Here is a 21,761-nt window from a genome sequence, read left to right as displayed (position 1 = left end):
GTAAAGATAGTTTGTTCATTCTGAAATTAATTGAAGCCCCCAAGAAACTCCGCTAAAGTGATGCTAAAGTGATTTGTCGTAGTTGAGTTATAACTAAATCGCTTTCTTGTATGCTGCAACGCATTTGTACAAAATTTATTGAAGATCCTTTGTTGTTTTTGAAATATAAGGGGGGCACCCCAGATATGAGGCACTCGAAAACGCCGCTAAGCAAGTTTTGTCGAAAGTTGAGACTAAGCTAAATCTCTTTACTGTGCTCGAAAAATGTCGCTTCACAAAATTTTATGATGATCGTAAGAAATTTCTTAAGTTAATTTTTTCCATCTGCCAAATGAAGTTCCGAAAACTCCACTGAACTAATTTGAGGAACTTGAAACTCTGCTAAAACGCTTTCGAAAATACATTTGCGAAAAATTGCATTTACATAGTTTGTTCTTTCTGAAATATAATTGAGGTGCCCCTAAAGTGAAGCGCCCGAAAACGCCACTAAACTAATTGTAGGTAATTGATCCATACCTAAATCGTTTTCTTGTACGAGAAAAGCATTTTCACAAAATGTTGTAAACATTCTTTGTTATTTTTGTAATACAAGTGAGGCGACCCCAATTTGATGCGTCAAAAAACGCCACTGAACAAGCTTTTCGAAAGTTGAGACCAAGCTAGATCGATTTCTCGTATCAAGAAACGTTTTACCATCACATTTCATATAAATTGTTACAACCGTTTTCAATATAATGGGCTTTCAATCTTTCCTCCATTGTAACACGGAAGCCCTACCGATGATGACGTCACATTTTTGTCCACAGGCCTGTATATCGGTGGCTATGCTAAGACCGACATGAAACCAGTCATAATACCACCAAAGACCTAAACATCCATTACCAAACAGTGTTAAACCATTTGGAGAAAGCTGACTGCAAAAAAAGTTCTAAGTTTTTGATGTTACATAATCTGACTCAAAAACATTTAGTTGATCGAATTTCTATCTGCGAATGTTTACTGAAACACAACGAATTCGAGCCATTTCTGAAGCATTTGATCACCGAGTGATGAAAAGTAGATAACTGACGACAACAATGTGCGGAACAGATCGTAGTCGAAGAGAAACCTGCAGAGTTTGTGGCAGACCTCACACTGACATCCAGGAAAGTTATGCTATGCGTTTGGTGGAATTGGAAGGGCATTGTGCATGAAGAGGTATTGCTGCCGGGCAGAACGATAAGCTTGGGACATGTATTTTCGACAATTTAAGTAAATGAACCTAACAATTCACAAGAAATTGTCGGAACTGATCAACAGAAAGGATGTACTACGCTGACAACGCCTGACCGGATACGTCTTTAACGACCCGTCAGAAATCCAGAAAACTTGACTGGAAGATTTTAATATATGCACCATATAGCCCGAATCTAGCACAGTGAGACTATCATATGTTTGTCTTGTCTTTGCAGAACTTCCTGAATGGTATTAAGTTAGTTTCAAAAGAGGTCTGTGAAAACCACGTGTCACAATTTTTTGACCAGAAATCACAGAAGTTCTATAGCGACGGGATTATGGTGTTGCCGAAAAAACATGACAGAAGCTCACCGACAAAATGGTGCGTATGTGGTTTTCGTATTATTATTTCCAAATCACAATAAATAAATGTACTCTCAATTCTGACCTCTAAAGGCGTAATGCGTCTCAGGCAACCTTTTAACACCAAAATTATGAAAGATAAAATATCGGTGGTACTTATGAGAGTAAGAACCTCGACGACTTGAATCAAGCGCATTTGGAGGATGCACAGAACAGATAGATGCCATAGGTAATACCACTTCGCACAGAACAGGTCTATCCCGTCTACACTATATAATCACCAAAAAAGCTGGACTAAGGAACCATGCCACTTAGTCCAATCATCTATATTTTATCACTTTAAACTTATCCGGTACAATTATTTAGAGGTAAGGGAGTCGAAATACTATTTTTGTAGATAAACAATGTGGAACGCAAATGATTTTATCATATAGAAGGAAACTCAAGGAACAAAATACATTTTAATCTTAATAGTGTTACGTTCCATACATTATCATTACATCTATGAAAGGGATTCCTATTTTCTCTTTTCACTTTCATCATCTGTGCTTTAAAAACCCTCACCTTCTAATTTAACGTATACAACCAATAGTGATTACTATATAATCAGAGGCAAAAAACATATTTTTAACGTTTGTTGCATACCTGCTATAATTCAGTTTTTTGCACTTTTGTAATAACTGTCCATCGTGATTATTATTTCAACTAATACATCTTTTAAAAATAATTTTTCAGAAATTAATTGTATAATAGATTATACCTCATGCTCATCGATTATGTAAATAGTTTCAACTTTGCTCTCGAGGTTCGAGCTAAGATTGTTAAGAGGATTTCTCACGCTTTGTCGCTGACTGGGACGAGGCTCATCTGGAAACCTTAGTCTCAAACGGAGTTTTGCCATGTTGACTTCATCTACAGCAGAAACTTGATCATTTAACTGTCGCCAGAGGATTCTTAGATTCTGCAAATAAGAAATCACTGATAACAGGAACTGGTTTGATAAAAGAAAAATCAATTTATTTGCTTAAGGATTAATACAGTTTTAACTAAAGGACGTATCATTCTGTTATGAAAAAAATCTCTATCAATAAAATACGCTATAGATGTTTCGGGAGCTGTACTCTTTCCTTCAGTAGCAATTCTGAGAATACAGATATTGCCAATTTAATAATGCTGGCTACTTTAAGAGACATGTACTAAAAAGTAAAATATTGAAATAACAGAAACACAGAAAAACGTATTACCAAAAGAAACAGTATGTCTGGTAGTGCTTGATCTAGTCTTATAGTGTCTGACAGTCTAGTAAGAGATTTTCAATACCACACGTTAAGTGTCTAATCTCTTATACTGTGTCATTGGTTCTTATTGATTGCGACCACAGGGTACAAGTTAATTATGCATTTTCACGGAGAATAATTCAATGTTATCTTGAGAAAAACTGAAATCCAAATTATGTTAACTTGAGTTTTTTTTTTTTTTTAATACTTATGTATGGATGCGTGTAGATATCAAATACCCATTTCTTAGCGTGAAAGTTTTTTATTTTTTATTTTTATTTTTATTTTTATTATTATTATTATTATTATTATTATTTTAATGCGTTAGAAGATTGTATTATTTGGTCAAACTCTTTTAAATGTTTGGATAAACTAAAGAACCAACGTACAATGTTTCGCATCTGTATTTTGCGTCTCTTACATTTGTTATTTCAACATGTTTTTTCGCGGCACTTCTATGTAGTTATACACACATGGTTTGATACGTTCATGCAGCATCAAACATATTTGAAAGTACTTTTTCTAATTGTATAATGTTTCTACAAGTTAACATGGTGTACTACGGCTGTTCCAATACCGTATTTTCCACCTATATTCAGGTAAAGAAGGTAATCCAACCCAATATTATGCTCTTTTAGAATTTTCCTGGTTTTGATCATACTCTAATTTGTCTGTATTTTTGTAATATTGTAAAAGTTTGAACTCACTGACCGTGCTAATCCTGAGTGAAAACTTCAACTTCATTCTCTTATCTTTATTCTCTTGCAAACCTAAGTTTTCAAAATACTACCATTCATCTTATTCAAGTGTACTGATGTATACTGATTATGTATCTCAAGAATCATTCTGCAAACTTGGTCTAGAACTACTTCTTTCTTTCTATAAATGTGTACGTCAAGATAACTTACGCTGCTATACGTTTCCTCTTCTTGGTAATTATTAAACTGGAATATACTGAGAGTTCTTTCTTTTTTCTTTCTTTGCAAACGAACAAACTATCATCCACACTACTATTAGGAATTAGTTTAATGTTTTTTAATGAATGGACTGGAATGGTTTCTTTTCTAAGACTGTATCTAAACGCCTGGTTTACCTATGAATTATGGAGTATTTGGGTTGTTATTTGTACGTAAAAAATGGTAGTTTGAATTGAAGTTAGTAGTGCTCTTAATAATCGGATTGAAAGGGTTTAAATCTACGCTCATTTAAGTAATTGTTGATTGATTAATGTAACATTTAGAACATACGAATAAAGCTGACAAAGGACAGAGTTGTGAAACTGTGGACATATTAAATAAAAAGTTGCAAGTAATTGGGCTTATAGTATAAACACATTACTGATTAGCCAACAGTATAATATACAATGTTTTAGATAAACTGGAGTGGCACAGTCGGTAGGATTCCAACATATGCTCCCAAACTAAAGAACCTGGTGAATTTTGAAATGTCTGTTTCGAAAACCCAGTGATAGAAACCATATTTACGGAGATACTTTTATTTGTCAAGTGGAAAAATTGTGCGTTACAGTGAAATTTTAGTTATGTTGGTGGTAGTTCACTACAAAAACGATCATCCTTGCTGAATTGGTCATCTATGAATAGTGTTTTGGGAGAGTGCAGTAGTTCTTCCAGTAGTCAAGTTAATGGAAATCACGAAGATTGTTACAGCAACTTTGGTAGTAGTCTCATGGGTGATCAGAGTGATTTTAATAGGTAGATGAAAGCAATGGAAAGCTATCACAGCTTTGTCAATTTCTTTTATTTTTTCTATTATTATTATTTACATTATTTCTCCAACACATTTTTCATTGTGCTTTATTTCCGATTTTTCATATTTTCATATTTTCTATAAAACTTATTCTTGTTTCTGTTTACTTATTGATTTTCTAACATAAAGTTTCTTTTATCCTTTTTTCCTATATTATGCACATTTTTCTATTTTTTATTCCTTCGCTCTCCTGCATTGCTGCCCATTTTATTAGTTTTATCCTTCATTACGCCTGAACGTTCTTTTCATCTTCTTCTCTTCCCTTGTAGAGCTCGCTCGTGGCTAAGCGGTTAGCGTACGCGCCTTCGGCGTGAGAAACCCGGGTTCGAGTCCTGGCGGGAGCTCATGGGTTCGGATCCCACTTTAAATTCTAGTCCACGTCTTATATAGTCTCCTCGATCGCTAAACTAAAAATCAAATCAAACCCTTCCCTTATATCTAATAATATGTTTAGCTAAAGTGCTTCTGCGCTTATAGTGTCCTTTTTAATATTATGATTGTGTTTTTACTGATAACTACGTCATTACGTATCTGATCTAATTCTTACTTCCTTTGTTCCAACTACGTACACACATCAGTAAATTAAAAATATGGAAATAACGTACCTTAAATTCTTTCTTCATAGTATCTAATAGCTTGATATGATTATTACCGTCTTCGATCCACAAAGATTCAGCTCTCCTTCCCCTCGCAAACTGGATCAAAACTAAAACAATCGTTACAAGGAAAGTTAAGATTTATCTTAAGATTAAATATAATTATTACAACTTTATTTTTTATTATTATGATTATATTGATATAATTATTATGATTATTATTGATAAGGACTTACTTTACAAAAAGTTTAAATATATATATACGATTTACTTTTATATATATAAATCTTCTAAGATTTACTTTAAAAATAAATATAAATATTTATAAAAAGTACGAGAACAATCGAAGTCTTTTGCCTTTTTTCGAGCGTATGATACAACATAGAAATATGCGAGCGATGCTATAGGCCTTTATTGGAACAGCCCACTGTAACTTATGATTTCTTCTTACGATTGTTATTTGCCAAACATGATCGGAGTGCTCTCCGGATATCCATGCCATATGAGCAGCAAAATGTTATTCGTTTTCTATGGTGTCCGCACAGATTTTCACAGAGAAATAGAGCCAATGTATGGAAACATGTGTTTTGCAGTGCGAAGTGTGCAATGGTAATGCAAGAAGTTTGAAAATGGACGAGAAAAAGTACAGGACAATGAGCGATCGGGCTGACCTAGTTCCTCGATGGCACCGGGCAACATTACGCGTGTTGACGAAATGGTGAAAGTAGATCGACCTGCTCATCTGAAGGATTGCCAGAGCTTGACTTCTATGGTAGTATTTACGACACTGTCCACGATTCGTTGGGATACCGAAAGGTGTCACGTCGGTGAGATGTAAACTGATGCTCACAGTGTTTTGGGACAGTCGGGAAACACACCTATTGGATTTCCTGCCAAGAGATTAAACTATCAACGCAGAACGCTCCTGTCGCATATTCTTTCATCTGCGACCAGCCATTAAGAAAAATTATCAGGGCATTTGAGATGCTGACAACATAGTTTTCCTCCATGACAAAGCAAAACTGCACGTGACGAACACAACAATCGCCAAACTTCATTCTTAGGGGTAGGACATTATGGAACATCCTCCTTACACTCCAGCCCTTGCCCCCCGTGATTACTATCTTTTTTGGTCTACTGAAGAAGTTCCTCGCAGGACAGAAGTTCATAAACGACACCGAAGCGCACAACGTTGCTCGCTGGTTCCGTGATCAGCTGCCCGCCTTCTACGCAGCAAGCATCAACAAATTTGTGGTATGGTAGAACAAGTACTTCAACAGATGACGTAATTATATGGAAAAATAGACAAATGTGCGTAGCATATTGTGTATATCTTGCTTTTCATTTCTGGTTTGCAACCTGGCAATAAATCAGTACGCGCAAAGATTTTCCGATTTTCCATCGTACATAAAAAGGAAAATAATTCTGGCAAATTATGGTAATTAGTGTTAAATTATTTTACTTTGCCATCTTTTTGATTTAAAAATTAAATCATATCAAAATTTGTTTCTTTAACCTGTCAAAAACTTCAGTTAACTTCTGAAGTGCTTTCAATTAGAGTGGAATCGCCATCCTAATAACACTTTCTTTACTCATCTTTCCATTATTCATTGCATAACCAATAACGATTTAATACATTTTGGGTTTAATTTAATACATTATTATTATTAACTGTAAGCACTTTACCTTTTAGAACTCTCTCAATTTCGCTATCTGCCCAGGAGCCCCGCCGTAGCTCTCCTAGCACTTGCACATTAGTTACTATTGTATGTCTTAACTTTTTGTCCACAATTCGAAACAATTTCTCCTCATACGATTCAAGTATATCATGTACTTTACACAGTCGACATCTGAAACACATCAGAGATAGAATACTTTAACATTCTAAAACAGAAAATAATACACTAAAAATGTACATCTTATCTGATTTAAAATTGAAAGTAAATAATTTTTGCTTCCGCTTTATATTTACGAATGTCAGATTTTATAACTAAGAAACCGTTAATTAACAAAAAATTGTTTACTTATCAATATATCCTCCCGTGGGAAAATTAAATATTCTCCAGACGTATCGGAACAACAAGCTAGTCCCGTCTTCAGTGATAAGGTAACAAGGACAAAAATGAATGAGAGAAATATGGTATGGAAAAAAGAATACATACCACTAAATAAATATAATGTGAGAGATGGGTACTAAAACCGCCAGCAGAGAACAGTCAGCGAAAGAAACAAAGAGTTGACTTGAAAGAAGCGCGGTGCTTATGTTACGTCACTGTTGCTAGATTCAAAATATCAAAGGTAGTAGCCAAATATTACGCAAGTAAATACGGTATATATTGAATGTCAAATTCAAAACAAATTAAAAACATAAATGTTAAACATTTTGAGTAGCAACGAGCTTATACCAGTTAGTAATATACTTGCATTTCAAATACTATGATTGAAGACATTACTTCTTGTGTTTCTGCGTTTCTTAAATTTTTGAACATAGCAAATACTCACAAATTTCTTTTCATTTAAGAAAATGTACACCTTTGACTTTTTATTTTATTTATTACATTTTCTTAATTCACGAAAGCACTAATTCTTCCTAAGACTGATACGGACGCGAACATCTGCATATGCTTTGTACCTTCCATTTGACTTGTCGCTACTTGAAACACTATTGCGCGCTTAATATATGATAATAAATCGTATATACTCTTTCTTACTGTGCTGTATGGTTGCGAAACATGGTCGCTTACTCTGAGGGAAGAACACAGACAAAGTATTTGAGAATAAATTTCTCAGACGAATATTTGGACCCAAGAAAAACGGGAATGGAGAATGGTGGAAACTTGGTAACAAGGAAGTGCATAATTTATACTGTTTACCAAACTTGTTAGGGTCGTCAAGTCTAGGAGGCTCAGGTGGGTAGACCATGTAGCCAGAATGGAAGAAAGTAAGAACGCTTCCAAAATTTTAACTGGAAATCCAATCAAAAAACGACGACTAGGGAGACCTACGCGCACATGGGAGGACAATATTAAGATCGATCTCGCAGAAATGGGAATATAAAGTAGAAACCGGATCCAATCGGCTAAGGATGGACGTCAATGGAAAGTTTTTGTGAACGTGGCACTAAACCTCCGGGTTCCATACGCCATAGGGTTAGTTAGTTATACACTCATTCTCAGGCTACTGTTTATTCATTTGGAATTTCTCATATTAATATCTTTATTACTTTGTTTTTGCACATTTGGGTGTTTGCAAAGTGTGAGAAAACCTGTCCACTCGTTGTCTATTTATCACAAAACTCATATTGTGCACCCGTGATTTGAACAAAGCAATTTAGTGCTCAAGTGAACGGTACGCCACTGAATTTACATTTCAGTAGTAAGTAGATTCACGAAATGGAGCAGTTCAAAATACGGTGACTTCGAATGTAACGCGGGGGTAAGTATGTCTCCCAATTTATTGAAGCTTTAATAGAACTTTTTACTTTTAAAAGATGACTTAAAACAGTAAAAATCCTACTACGAGCGGTTCTGCAGTACAATTTTACCATTAGATTTAACTTTATATTACTCTATAAGATTGTGATTTATTAGTGACGAAGTTTCCAACCTTCGCCTTCATACACAGCTCCTGGCCTTCCGAAGATTTCCGAAGTTTTCATAGATAAAATTTCCAGTTAAAATCAGCCAACTAGCTGAGTATCTTAAACAGTGTACAAATAACAATAAAGTTACTCACTTCTTTTTCCTTGAGGTAGATGTACGCAGATGGCAGTCGACAGCACCATTGACCAAATTAATGGGAGCCTCAACTTCCAAGGCACGAAGCTCTTTCAACACCTTGTCCCTGTTAGTCTGTAGTTCTTCTGTCTTCAAGCATACAATATACTTCAGACCAGACACATCCCTGATTCTGATTAAGAAAAAGAAGAAAAACTTCAAATTGTATGTTCTAGTGTTATGTGTTTATGTTTCAGCATAATTGACATTGTGAGTACAAATTAATGACGATGGAATGTTTGGCAAAATGACAAGTGGGCGCAGATTGAAATATCCACCTCCCACAGAAAACATGGACATTCCGAAGATGAGTGTTTTGTCGCTACAGAAATTAACAGATATTTATGAATATCAAGGACACAGCGCGTAAGCGTTCAGCAGCCTCTACATTCAATTGTCTATATGCATACATTAGAGAAGATACCTGTACATGAGAGTTGTTCAAAAAAGGAATTTCTTTGACCCACTTCTGGTATTCGTAGGAGTAATGAATCGTACATGAAATTTAAAAAAAAAAAAAAAAAAAAAACTTATTTTTAAACGCTTTAGATATAATAAAAGATTGTAAAGAACGTATCTTCTGTGTAAGAGAAAAGGACCTGAAACCGGCTACAGTAATTAAAAAGGCACTGGTCGAAATAATCGTCCCACAAACTTAGAAAAATACGCAAAAGGCATGAATCATACATGAGCTTACATTTATCAATACATGAATAAATTTTACATATTTACATGCAGACAGTACAGGTTTTAACAATGAACCTAATAATTGTGCTTGTTTCACCGCTATGAAGGTATAGAAAGGTGTCAGTGCAATACAGAATGATTATGACGCCCTGTTCTTGAGTCATACATCATTTTTCCAGAAAATGGCCAGTTATGTAAATTATAATCCCCAACGTACAAAGTACATGTATCATAAAACACTGGTATCAGCCAATTTGACTGTAGCCGCACATCAGTAAACTGAATCTCACATATCATAAGATCATCAGATTATAGCACACAGCTACATAAAATGATAGGAAAAGTGTGTAGAAGCTCTGAAAAGGTCTGATATCAGTCGATGATAAATGTGACGCTGAAAATCTTTATTGAATCATACCCCTCTCCATTTGTACACCATTTGTAAATTATGCATACCGAAGACACAACGTTAGTTACTTATTCACGTTTGATATTTTTTCTCCTTGATTTAAAAATTTGATATATTTGAAGCTGAATTCATTGTTCAAATTATTTTTTGCAAAAAGTAAGAATTACAAATTACTTATTGAGACTCTTTAGCGTCAATTTATATTCGACTCCCTTCTTTAAATCAGATCCTTCCAGCACTCGTTTCACTTAGAACTCTTCCCGTTCCTAAAAATTTCCCTTTTTAAGTTACGACATTGCTTGTCGTAATAAATAAATAAATACATACATAAATAATTAATAAATAAAAAATAAAGCAAACTATTTTGAAAATTTCTCTGAGTTTGCATCACCGTTCATATTTCAACACAATCGCACACAATCTTTAAGATCTCTCTTGCAGAGTTGTCATTTACTTTACGGACTGCATGCCATCTATGATCAGGTTTGCTAGCTATTATCACAAGACAAAATTTTTTGAGTTTATCTACCTATCAACGCTACCAGCTTATTTATCTTCATTATTTTCCAATTTATTATTCAAATTTGACAGACCTTTAGTAGATACCATACATAATTTGTAATGTCCCGCTATCGCTGGTCATACAGTCTGTGTTATTACCTTTGGTTCTGTTGCATGCTGTTCAATTATTTCTTATAATGTTTGTATTAACCTTCCTATGTCTTGTCTATTAATATAGTGTGCGTACCAAAACTTACCTGTACTGGAATTCAATAGATCCAAAAAGTACCTGTGACTTGGATGTTCAGTCCGTACCATAATGATTTAAAATATATTTTGAAAAATGTCGAAATCAATATAGTGTGGAATTATCCTTACTGATTAACAACGAGTCTGAATATATTGATTCAATATATTAAAGTTACGTGAAATTTGAACATTTTACTGATAACTCAACTCCAAAACATAAATAACAAGTTTATATTGTAGAGTTACTGCACGTGAGTCAATACAGATTAAGAGAAAGTTCCAGCAAGGTAATTTAAATCTTTCTACAGCCTAACAGTTGTAAAATCATTGTTTACACAAGGCGCTGAAACTAATAAAATAAAATTTTAGGATAATTCTATTTCAGGGGATGATCCTCTGTAGCTGTACTTTTAACATGGGTTGCATCTACAGTATACCGAATTTTAGGCCCTGTTCGTCATACTTCGAATCTCAAACGGAACTGCCCATGTAAAATTGCTTACATCAACAAAATCTAAATTAATGCTTGGAATTACAACGAACAAATTAATTCAAACCAACTATTGCTAGCTCATACATTAATTTACCTAATATCGATAACCACAATATGGAGCCTATAACTATGCAGAATTAATCCAACCGTTATATAGTTCTTTATATACACACTGGATTCTTTAATTTCGAGTATCTACGCAAATAATATTATTCAGCTAAGCGAATCAACGACTTTAAGTAACTGAATGATTGCGTCGGTAAATGTAATATTAAGAAGTATATATCTAAAATGAATAATGCTACGAATAATTATAACGTAAACGAAGTAAATGAATAAATAAAGTAATCAAGTGAATAAAGCAAAGTAAGTAAATCATCATCATAGGTATTCTGCCATTATTGGCAGGTTACTTGCTGCAACTGACAAGCTTCCATGCTCCACGGTCTTCCGCCGATCTCTTCGTCTTCGCGAACGATTTTCCTACTTTGATATCGTCCATTAATTGTAGTCTCCTTCGCCCCTTCCCTATCTTTCTCGCCACCATACCCTCCAGCACGTCCGTATGATACAATTCCTTCTTAGCCATGTTCCAACTTGTGTTGTAAAGGTCTGGTAAAACATTGGAAATTTTGGGTTTAAAAAAAAAAAAAAAAAAAACAGTATTTTACGATTTCTTTTCCCGAGCTAAGGGAAAAAAAAAACGGAAAGTTTGGGAAAAATTAAAATTTTCGATTATTTTACTATATTATGCTTTTAAAATGAAAACTACAGGGCTCATAGTAGTCTGGTCTCTTCTGAATAGTTGAAAAGTAACCAAAAGCACATGAAAATGTGATCAAAAAGTGACCAAAATTTCATTAAAAAGTAACTTTAAACCTTCATCCCAAACTTGGGCACAAATTGAATTTTACATTTTCTTCCCAACGAAAATATCAGGCTGTATCATAGCTGAAATACGTAATGTTTTAGTATGTTAAGATTAAAAATTATTTTACTTAAGTTTGTCAGCTAATAAGAAAATTGAATTACTTGTGTTTAGAGGTTAATTATTAATTACATACTTTGCACGGTTTTATATTTCAACTTTGATCTGGATGGGGTCAAAATATTTTCATTATGTCCAATAATACAAAATCAAAGTATGTAATTAATACATACCATCTAGATTACCATTAACTGGTAATAACTTTTTTTTCTTGTACAATTGGTTTGTTACAAATTTTGTCTTGGTACCACGTAATTGATAAACATCTATTCGGCCACTGCAAAGACTTCCTGAGAAATTTTCAAGTTGAAGTAACCGCCACTCATTACTCAGTAAATCCAAGTCAATGTTGAGGGGAAGAACTTTTGCCAGATTTGTAATATACGTGACACACTCAAATGACTTTACATTTTCCGGATGAAGACAAGTATTTAATTTCTAGGGAAATTTCACGGGTTTTCACTGCGTGTTTATATACTACCACGTAGTGAGACTTTACTTTTTTTTTAAACTAAGCACATCCTTCTCCTTCCAGCTGCTTATTTGCTTCTCCACACTCCACTTCACCAACAGGTAACAGATTTTCCTCACTTTCATCCAGTTCACTCAAAGACGTAAGAACTTCTTTCTTCACAAATTGCATCAACAAAACTTGGTAACAGTTTGAAGTTTAGAGTACAGAACATGTACAAGGGGCTCCTTCTTCTGAAGCCATTCTGTGATATCTTTGAAAAGTTTTGCACTTAAGATGACAAAATTTAACTGCGCTTTCGTTGATGAGTCTTTCAAAATTTTTGAAACTGACTTGTATTTTCCAATAGCCATGAAGTTTGATTTCTTTAGAGGAAGAAACTTGAAATATTCCTGCAGAGCACTGAGGAGTTCAAGAACAATTTCACATGATTTTTCAAGTGTAAGCCACCTTGAACTCACACGTTTGATAAATCTATGTTTAGGCAGTCCTAACTTATTGGCAATCTTAGTGAAATCTTCCCAGCTTGAGGGCCAACCCTTGAAAAAATAGTACACATGACACACCGATGACAAAATCACTCATTTTAATTCCATATTCTTGGGAGTCCTTTTTGGAACGCGTTATGAACTTTGTGTGTTACATGTTCCTATATCAAGGAAACTCCTTTTTCTAAATGTTTCCATGTCCTCATTTATCTCTGTGAACCTTTTTATTAGTATTTGATCCATCACTACCTAATATCAACAGTTTCCCCTCTGGAAAAGTTTGCATTGTCTATTGCTAGATTTGTGTGTTTCACGAGTTCTTTTTCTGTGGTTCTTCCTAGGTAAAATGTCTTCACATGGCCAGTTTCAATACGAAAAAATGACTTTACCCCCAAAAAAGTAACTTTTAGTGGCAAACTTGAAAAAAGTAACCTTTAGTGACCAACTTGAAAAAAAAAAAAAAGTAGCTTTTAGTTAAAAAATTGACTCGCTATGAGCCCTGAAACTATTTTATATTTACTAGTTTAGAGTTAAGATAATTGAGTATTTATGTTTCTTATATTAGAATAGAGAAATTTTGTCGCAACAAATATATGTGCACAAGTCATAAAAACTCTTTTTAAAGTTAGCAGCGTGATAGAATGGAGTTATGGCTACAAAAGAAACTAAAATATAATCCTAGTTGGATTAATATAGATGCCCTTAAATTATCTTAAGCACTTTAGTTAATATGTTAAATCAAACATATGTATATTTTATAGAGATCATTCCTGTGTTATGTAAAATTTCCGGAAATCTTGAATCCATTAATAAAATCATCTGTTCGGAAATATTGGGAAAAACCGCAAAATATAATTTAAAAACTATTTCTTCGCCTGATGCTAGAGCTTTTATATTTCAAGTGTGCCCCTGCTGGCGCTCCTTTCGATGTGTGTTTACTGTAACCGAGATAATTCAATAGTTGGATGCGAACAGGGTTCTTTTCCCAAAGCAAAGGGAATGTTTTCTTCGTAAAAGGTGGGCGCGGGTGAGGACTTTTTTTTTTTTTTTTTTTTTTTTTTTTTTTTTTTTTTTTTTTTTTTGTTCCGAGGGAACACCTGAAATAGAAATCCTCCAATCACTTATCTGCAGCATATATATACGATGTGTTTCGCTAACAGGAAAAATACTCAAAAGCAACAAGTTTTAATTTTAGCTTTTAGTTTTCTGATTTCTGATAAAATCCCTCTTTATTATTTGTATATTTTTCAAATAACTCAAAGAGAGATATAATCTTATTTATTCATACACGCATACACCGCACAAGTGAGTAAATTTGAGCAGCGAGAAATATATTAAAGGGTTGAATATGTGAAACTTCCGTTCATTATTATTACAGACTAGCAGAATATCTATTCTTCGCACGGCGAGAATACGTTTCATTTTGGACATAAAAGACACCAAAACTGTCACCAATCAACTTATGGATCCCCAAAAGTATGAATTCAACACAAATATCTGTCATTTTCAATCATCTTTACATGTCACCATCCTCCCTTAGGAGTACTAATGGAGCTGAATTTGGACTTAAACGGTATTGGCTGTTTATCTCAGCGACTCCGAAAACTATGGATTCGACACTAATAACGGCCAATTTCGATCATTATATATATACCAGGTTATCATAAAATAAGTATCGTTGTTCAGAGAACTCTGGAGACGTTTGGCAGGAGTACATTTGGGAACATGCAAGAAGCGATTGGTGTAGAAAACAAAATTAGTTCCAATTTTCGCCACCAGAGGTAATTGTGGCGCTGTACAACACCAAGTAAGTGCAGCGTGGAAGAAAAATGACACTAGATGACACTAGTGATGCTAAATGATAAGAAAGGCTGTAATTACCCGTGCTGTGGGTCTGTGGTATTGATTACTAATGTTATTAATACCCTGTGGTCAGTGGCGGATTTACGGGGAAGGGGCCTTTTGTACTGAAGCGTCTCTTTAAACTTCTTGGATACCTTATAAGAACTAAATCAAATGTTGGTCTTTCCTGTGGTCCCTAAACTTCCTCCAAAATTCCAGGAAAAGTTTAGTGTCAAATCTCGACTCCTGGGTTTATTGTGTTTCCGTTCAGTGTTAAGTGCGGTGAGTATGGTATGGAAGACAAATGATATTGATATTCAATGAAAGAATGGCCGTAATTATGCGCCTGTGCGACGGGTGGCATTGATTTGTACTCCTATTGATAACCCCGTGGTGTAGCGGTGTGTTATGAGCGATGATGATGATGTGGAGGCCCTTGAGCAAGGAAAATGCATGGTGACTACTACCGTATGAGATGATGATGGCGTTCTAAGGACGAGATCTACAGGATAATGTTGGTTCTGACTCATGTGTGTCTTCACCGGAAATCGAACCCGGTACCCCTTGAATACAACGCAAAGAGTGTGGGAATAAAAAAAGAAGGAAACAGTCAATTCACAGTCAATTCACTTCTGGCACATAGTGGCTCTCAAACCCGTATCACTGAAACAAATGAAGGCGTGACGAAGCGCCTGGAGAGGTTAATTACAGTCTTTCTTATCATTTAGCGTCACTATTGTAGTTTTTCTTCCACGCTGCACTTACTTGTGTTGTACAGCGCCACAATTACCTCTGGTGGCGAAAATTAGAACTAAATTTGTTTTCTACACCAATCGCTTCTGCATATTCCCAAATATGCTCCTACCAAGTTTGGTTGCATTCTGTCGAGTGGTTACTTCTCCGGAGCTCTCTGAACAACGATATTTATTTTATGATAACCTGGTATATATTCAATAATTTTTGTTTGTCTCACTCTCCCCCAAAATTATGGATTCGACACTGATATATGTCATTTTCGATTTATCTCTCCCCCCCCCCCCCTCGCCTTCCGTCAAGTTGCATCTTCAAAGTGAAATGGTAAAAAAAAAAAAAAAAAAAAAATCCTGAACCTCATCTATGTTGAAAATTTTATTGAGGTCCGTCGGGTGGTTTACAAGTTATTAAGTTACAAACATAGTCACTTTCATTTTTATATATATAGATAATTTGTCGCACTAGAAAACAGGTATTTGTTTACATACAGGATTTTGTATCTAAAGTTTATATAAAAGTCTATATAGAATATTAAATAATATTAATTATACGTTTTAGTGCATGAGTATTAGTGTAATTTGCCTACTGCTCTTCAACAAAACGTCATCAGGTCGAAGGGCATATTAAGAACTCAGTTTCATTCAACAGACCTATTTGTTGCAACACAAACGTTTCATGACGGTAGGCTTGTAACAGTAAAAGTTCTGTAATTAATGGACACAGGGTTCCCACTCTCTTTCCCCCCAAAAAATCCAGGACATTTCCAGGACGTTTCCAGGACAAATCATCAATTATCCAGGATTTGGACACAGAAAGGTATAGCAGGGTTGCAACTGTAGGTACAAAACTCACAACAGTGAAATGAAAAGTACAATAGCTTATGCAGTGAATATTAATATAAGTACAGTATCAATACACAATAATTAAATACACATAAAGCGGAGCGTAATGTGCTTTTTTTTCTTTCCAATTCCCCTTATAGCCACTCGATCCACCCACATCCAGCACATGTATTTTCATTCTTTCTATATGACATTTTAATTGTGCACCGAACAAATTTACAAACAACAAAAAATATTTTTCGTACATGGCATCTTCATTGCGTGACAGTGTGACAGATATAATTAGGGGAACAAAAGGAATTATATTACAAGTTTTTAAACTGAGTATGGAGTTGTGTGATTTCCTCATCTATAGGCATAATTTCTTACTTCTTTGGCAAAGCTGCTTTACGGATAGCATTTGACTGTGTCGATAAAGTAAAGCAAGAGTTGTGCTCTGCTTCATGTGCAAGCTAGTTAGCTTCAATCTCCAAAGCTTCACTTGTTTCCATCAATTTCCTTTTCCTTCTCTGCAGCTGATGTACATTTTCACTTATCTCTTTCCTCTTGCTCTGTACTTGACTTTCTCTTTCAACAGTCCTTATTTTCTCCAGCTCTGCCATATAGTGCTGCCTTGAATGGAAGGCATGATGCAGCCTTTCTTTCGTGATGTTGATTGAAGTAAGGTCTTTAAGGGAAATGTCTGGAGGATTGATACTGGTACAAAGCATAGTTTCTGGAGGATAGTGCTAGTGAAGACAGCATCCAAAAATGGGTAGAAAGACTAGTGGATGAAAGGCGAAGAGAGAAGTTCTCCCTGTCCACCACCCTGTTGAGAGAAAGAAAGCCCACCAACCAACCACACATGCAGGATCATGACAAATTATTATTCAGCACAGAAACAGGAATAGCGAGCAAAAATAGCAATCAATTGAAATTTTCATTATAATTATGAAAAATCTGACATTCAGTATTTCTGTAAATTTCAAGGCTAGAACTGCATTTTCAAGGTCATTTCCAGGATGTTTCCAGTACAAAATTAATTCAAGGACATTTCCAGGTTTTCCAGGACGAGTGGAAACCCTGTGGACATCCACAATAAACGACTAAAAAGCACATAACGGAAATGAGTGCACACTATTAATTTTCAAGAATAATTGGAATATTCTTCGTTTTTTTTTTTTTAATATTTTTTTTAATTCTCCAACAAGCGCCATATTTTATCTGCAAACCGTATACACCTAACCATTCTACCTCCTGCTGAAATGTCGTCTTCATTTTGTGGGCTCTTTTTCAGTACTTCTTCTAGATAGATATTAAATAATGTAGAACTACCCTTCCAATTGCACTCTCCTCTGTCATTTCTTCCCTATTTTAACACTTAGTTGTTGGTTCATATATAAGTTTCTTATGAGTCTTTGATCTTTCCATTCCAACCCAACTTTCTTTAGAACTTCCAACAACAATTCCAATTTACACAGTCAAAAGCCTTTTCTAGATCAATAAATACCACATACACCTCTTTCTCTTTTTCTATAAACCTTTCACCGATCACTTCTAATAATCCAATTGCATCTCTTGTGCAAGTACCTCTCCTGAGCCCAAACCGTTCCTCCTCAGCTTTTTCATTTGTTCTTCCATATAACCTTCTGTTCAGAATTCGAAGCAAAATTTTTTATGCGTGAAATATGAGACTGACAGTTCTATAATTTTTACATCTCTTTGGGTTCGATCTCTTAGCCATCGGTACCACGATCGTCGTCAGGAAGTCTTTTAGCCACTCTCCTGTTTCATATATTTCATTGCTGAGTCGGAACAATTCTTTCTTGCCCTTAAATGCCATATTCTTAATGAATTCGATTGGTAAGTAAGTAAAAATATGATAATAATAGACGTCGATAATAGCTTAAGCTAGTAATACACTATTCTCATAGTTTAACTTACTACTGTTGGGTTAGTAAATGAAGTAGAATAATATTCAGCTACGCCATACTTTCGTCTGATAATTATCAATGTATTAACATTACTGACTGCTATCCATTTTCATGATAATTAGATTTAACAGGAACTGTTCTTATGCCTGTGGAACTCAATGTAGCAGATTGCTAGTATCATCAAATCACTCATCTGCCTCACAAGTGCCTTGTTTATTGAATCAAACCTATATTCGCTGTGTATCGTTCCTTTGCATGCATATGACGTTAATAAATGTAGTCATCAATTCTGTTACGCTGATGTATGTTCGATTTGATAATGTAATTTATACAAATTGCTACCTGATACTTCTACTGTTATGCTAATTAACCAATTGTTTATTTTATACCATTATCATACTTGTTAACTTATGTTATTTTGTGTTTATCTGTGTATGTGAAAAGTTAACACAAATTCTCTTACAGCTAATTTAAATTATTTTGTTGATAATTACGTCGTTGTTACTATAAATATTGATTTGGATTCATATCTAATATGCTTGCTCACGTCTTCTGTTTATTGCGCTTACTTCTTCTCACAGATCTGATGCGTTATCTTCCGATAAAATTTTCCGGAAGATTTCTGGTGGCGGTTATCTTTTATAAATTATTATAATTGTGCGGGTCAAAACTGCCGTCTTCACGAGGCACCAAGAGGTGACAAATTAACTGTAATAAAATTTATTCCTAGTTCAGGCATTGAACATAACAGTAACCGAGATAAAGTGTCTTTAAACACGATCCTCTGCAAGGAAAGGGGAAAAAAAAAGTTGTGTATTTTACATCTTGTTAGAATTTCTTCTTCTTTGTAATGGAAGCACTGTCTTCAACTGCTATTTTCTCGACCTTGAAAAATTACCGAAAGATATCTATTTTACAAAACTTCCAAACTTCTGCCTTATGACACAAACCCAAAAAATAAAAAATAAAAAAAGAACACAGAATAGAAAAAGCTTTCTAAAACTTTGATCTGCCTACTAAGTTGATTTTCCGCATATATTTTGTCAGAACTTTCCGTTTTTAACCTTTATCTCAGTTTATTTCTGGCTATAATTTAGATCCTTTTAATCCTATGATTCTCACAGATTCTCTTTGTGTTTATTTTCTAATACTACTTTTGTCTCCTGAATATTTCATAATAATTATTTTAGAACTTTAGATTATCGTTTCTCTCATTTTCAGTTTTCATATTCAATACGTGCTATTTAAAAATGATAGAAACAAATCTTTAAGTGATTCTAATGTATGTTTCCTGATATTCATACTGCACTTAGTAATAATCCATTTTCGTTGTATATGTTAAGAAAGAAAGAAAAAAACAATATAGTCACAGTCTTACATAATTAAGTGTTATTTTTAAACACGTATTATTTTATTTTATTTTTAATTTTAAAGAAGAGTTCCTTGGAGTTTAACATTTCCTTTCAATATCAAAAGCGCATGTCACATGAACTTATAATTTTACGTGTGATTAACCAAATCAATGTGGATTTCATAAGAGATCAGCATGCTTACGTAACTTGTACGAGGTGCTATCCAGAATTTTCGGGACTGGCCATCTGTAAAAAAGTAGTAGTAGTAGAGCTTTGCGACGATAGGTGGCAAGACTAGCATATCTGATGAGTGAGAGTGCACAGTTTCATGCAGCTGGGTTGATATGTTGAGTTTCCACAGTGCTTTTCTTGATACTCTGTGTGTGGTGTGTGGAGATTTTACGATGAATCGGAGAATAGAACAGAGCGTGTGTATCAAATTCTGTGCAAATCTCGGGAAAAGTGCTACGGAGACCTTTGCAATGATTCAACAAGTGTTTGGGGAACACAGCATGAGCCGTACGCGTGTGTTTGAGTGGCATGCTCGGTTCAGGGCAGGTCGTACAGACATCGAAGATGATGCCCACACTGGAAGGCCCGTTAGCCGCACAACGCCAGACATTGTTGCCAAACTTCAACAATTGGTTCGTGAAGGTCGACGTCGAACCATTCACGACCTTGCTGATGAAATGGGAATTGGTTACGGGACATGCCAACGAATTTTAACTGTTGAATTGGGCATGCATCGTGTCGCCGCGAAATTTGTGCCAAGGATTTTGACTGCTGATCAGAAGGCACAGCATGTGGCAGTTTGCACAGAGCTTCGTCAGACCGCATCTGATGATCCAACCTTTTTGTCACGGGTTATCACCGGCGACGAGAGCTGAAAAGCAAGTTGAAAGGCTGTCGGTTCGACACACTTGAGAGAATTCAAGAAGTATCGCTGACGGTGCTAAACAGCCTTAAAGAACAGTACTTCAAGGATACGTTTGTTGAAGTTTGGCAACAATGTCTGGCGTTGTGTGGCTAACGGGCCTTCCAGCGTGGGCATCGTCTTCGATGTCCGTACGACCAGCCCTGAACCGAGCATGCAACTCAAACACACGCGTACGGCTCATGCTGTGTTCCCCAAACACTTGTTGAATCATTGCAAAGGCTCCGTAGCGCTTTTCCCGAGATTTGCACAGAATTTGAAACACACGCGCTTTTCTATTCTCGGATCCATCGTAAAATCACCACACACAGGGTATCACGAAAAGCACTGTGAAAACAACACATCAACCCAGCTGCATGAAACTGTGCACTTTCACTCATCAGATATGCTAGTCTTGCCACCAATCGGTGCAAAGCTCTACTACTACTACTACTACTACTACTTTAAAGATGGCAGCACCAGTCCCGAAAATTCTGGATAGCACCTCGTATAATTTGTTTTGCTATACTTCATTTTTTATTCTCTATTTGTACTTCTTTATACCACCCATTCAGTGCTGCGGCGGAAAAAACTATACAGATTGCTCAAATTTTGCACCTTCTTATTTTTCTTCCAGCTGTTCATGTTTCAAGGAGATTAATCTTAACCTGTTAAAAAAAATATGAACTTCACCTTAATAACAGAAGCTCGCGTACAGTTCTTATATATATACTTTAAGATCCTTCTATGCGGTTAAGTTTTTTTTTTTTAAAAATAAACATTTCAAAATAACGAATATACTTACTAAAATGTCCGTTCTTCACACGGTTAAGTTTTTTAAAAAAATAAACATTTCAAAATAACG

The 21,761-nt window shown here is 35.1% G+C and overlaps 1 protein-coding gene across 1 annotated transcript in view; it reads right to left on the bottom strand.

Moving 5' to 3' along the window:
- LOC145686212 (E3 ubiquitin-protein ligase SHPRH) overlaps window positions 1-21,761 on the bottom strand; it is a 133,897-nt gene that overhangs the window by 21,599 nt on the left and 90,537 nt on the right. The window contains exons 15-18 of the mRNA XM_081759265.1: window positions 8,954-9,127; window positions 6,905-7,068; window positions 5,228-5,328; window positions 2,339-2,539 (exon numbers count right to left, since the gene is read on the bottom strand). Coding sequence (XP_081615391.1) covers window positions 2,339-2,539; window positions 5,228-5,328; window positions 6,905-7,068; window positions 8,954-9,127 — 640 coding nt within the window. The remainder of the gene's footprint in view (window positions 1-2,338; window positions 2,540-5,227; window positions 5,329-6,904; window positions 7,069-8,953; window positions 9,128-21,761) is intronic.

Source organism: Thermobia domestica, chromosome 5 (assembly GCF_964235325.1).
Source record: "Thermobia domestica chromosome 5, izTheDome1.hap1.1, whole genome shotgun sequence".
NCBI lineage: Eukaryota > Metazoa > Arthropoda > Insecta > Zygentoma > Lepismatidae > Thermobia > Thermobia domestica.
Note: the sequence above shows the minus strand (reverse complement) of the source record. Positions and strands in the feature narration are given on the sequence as shown.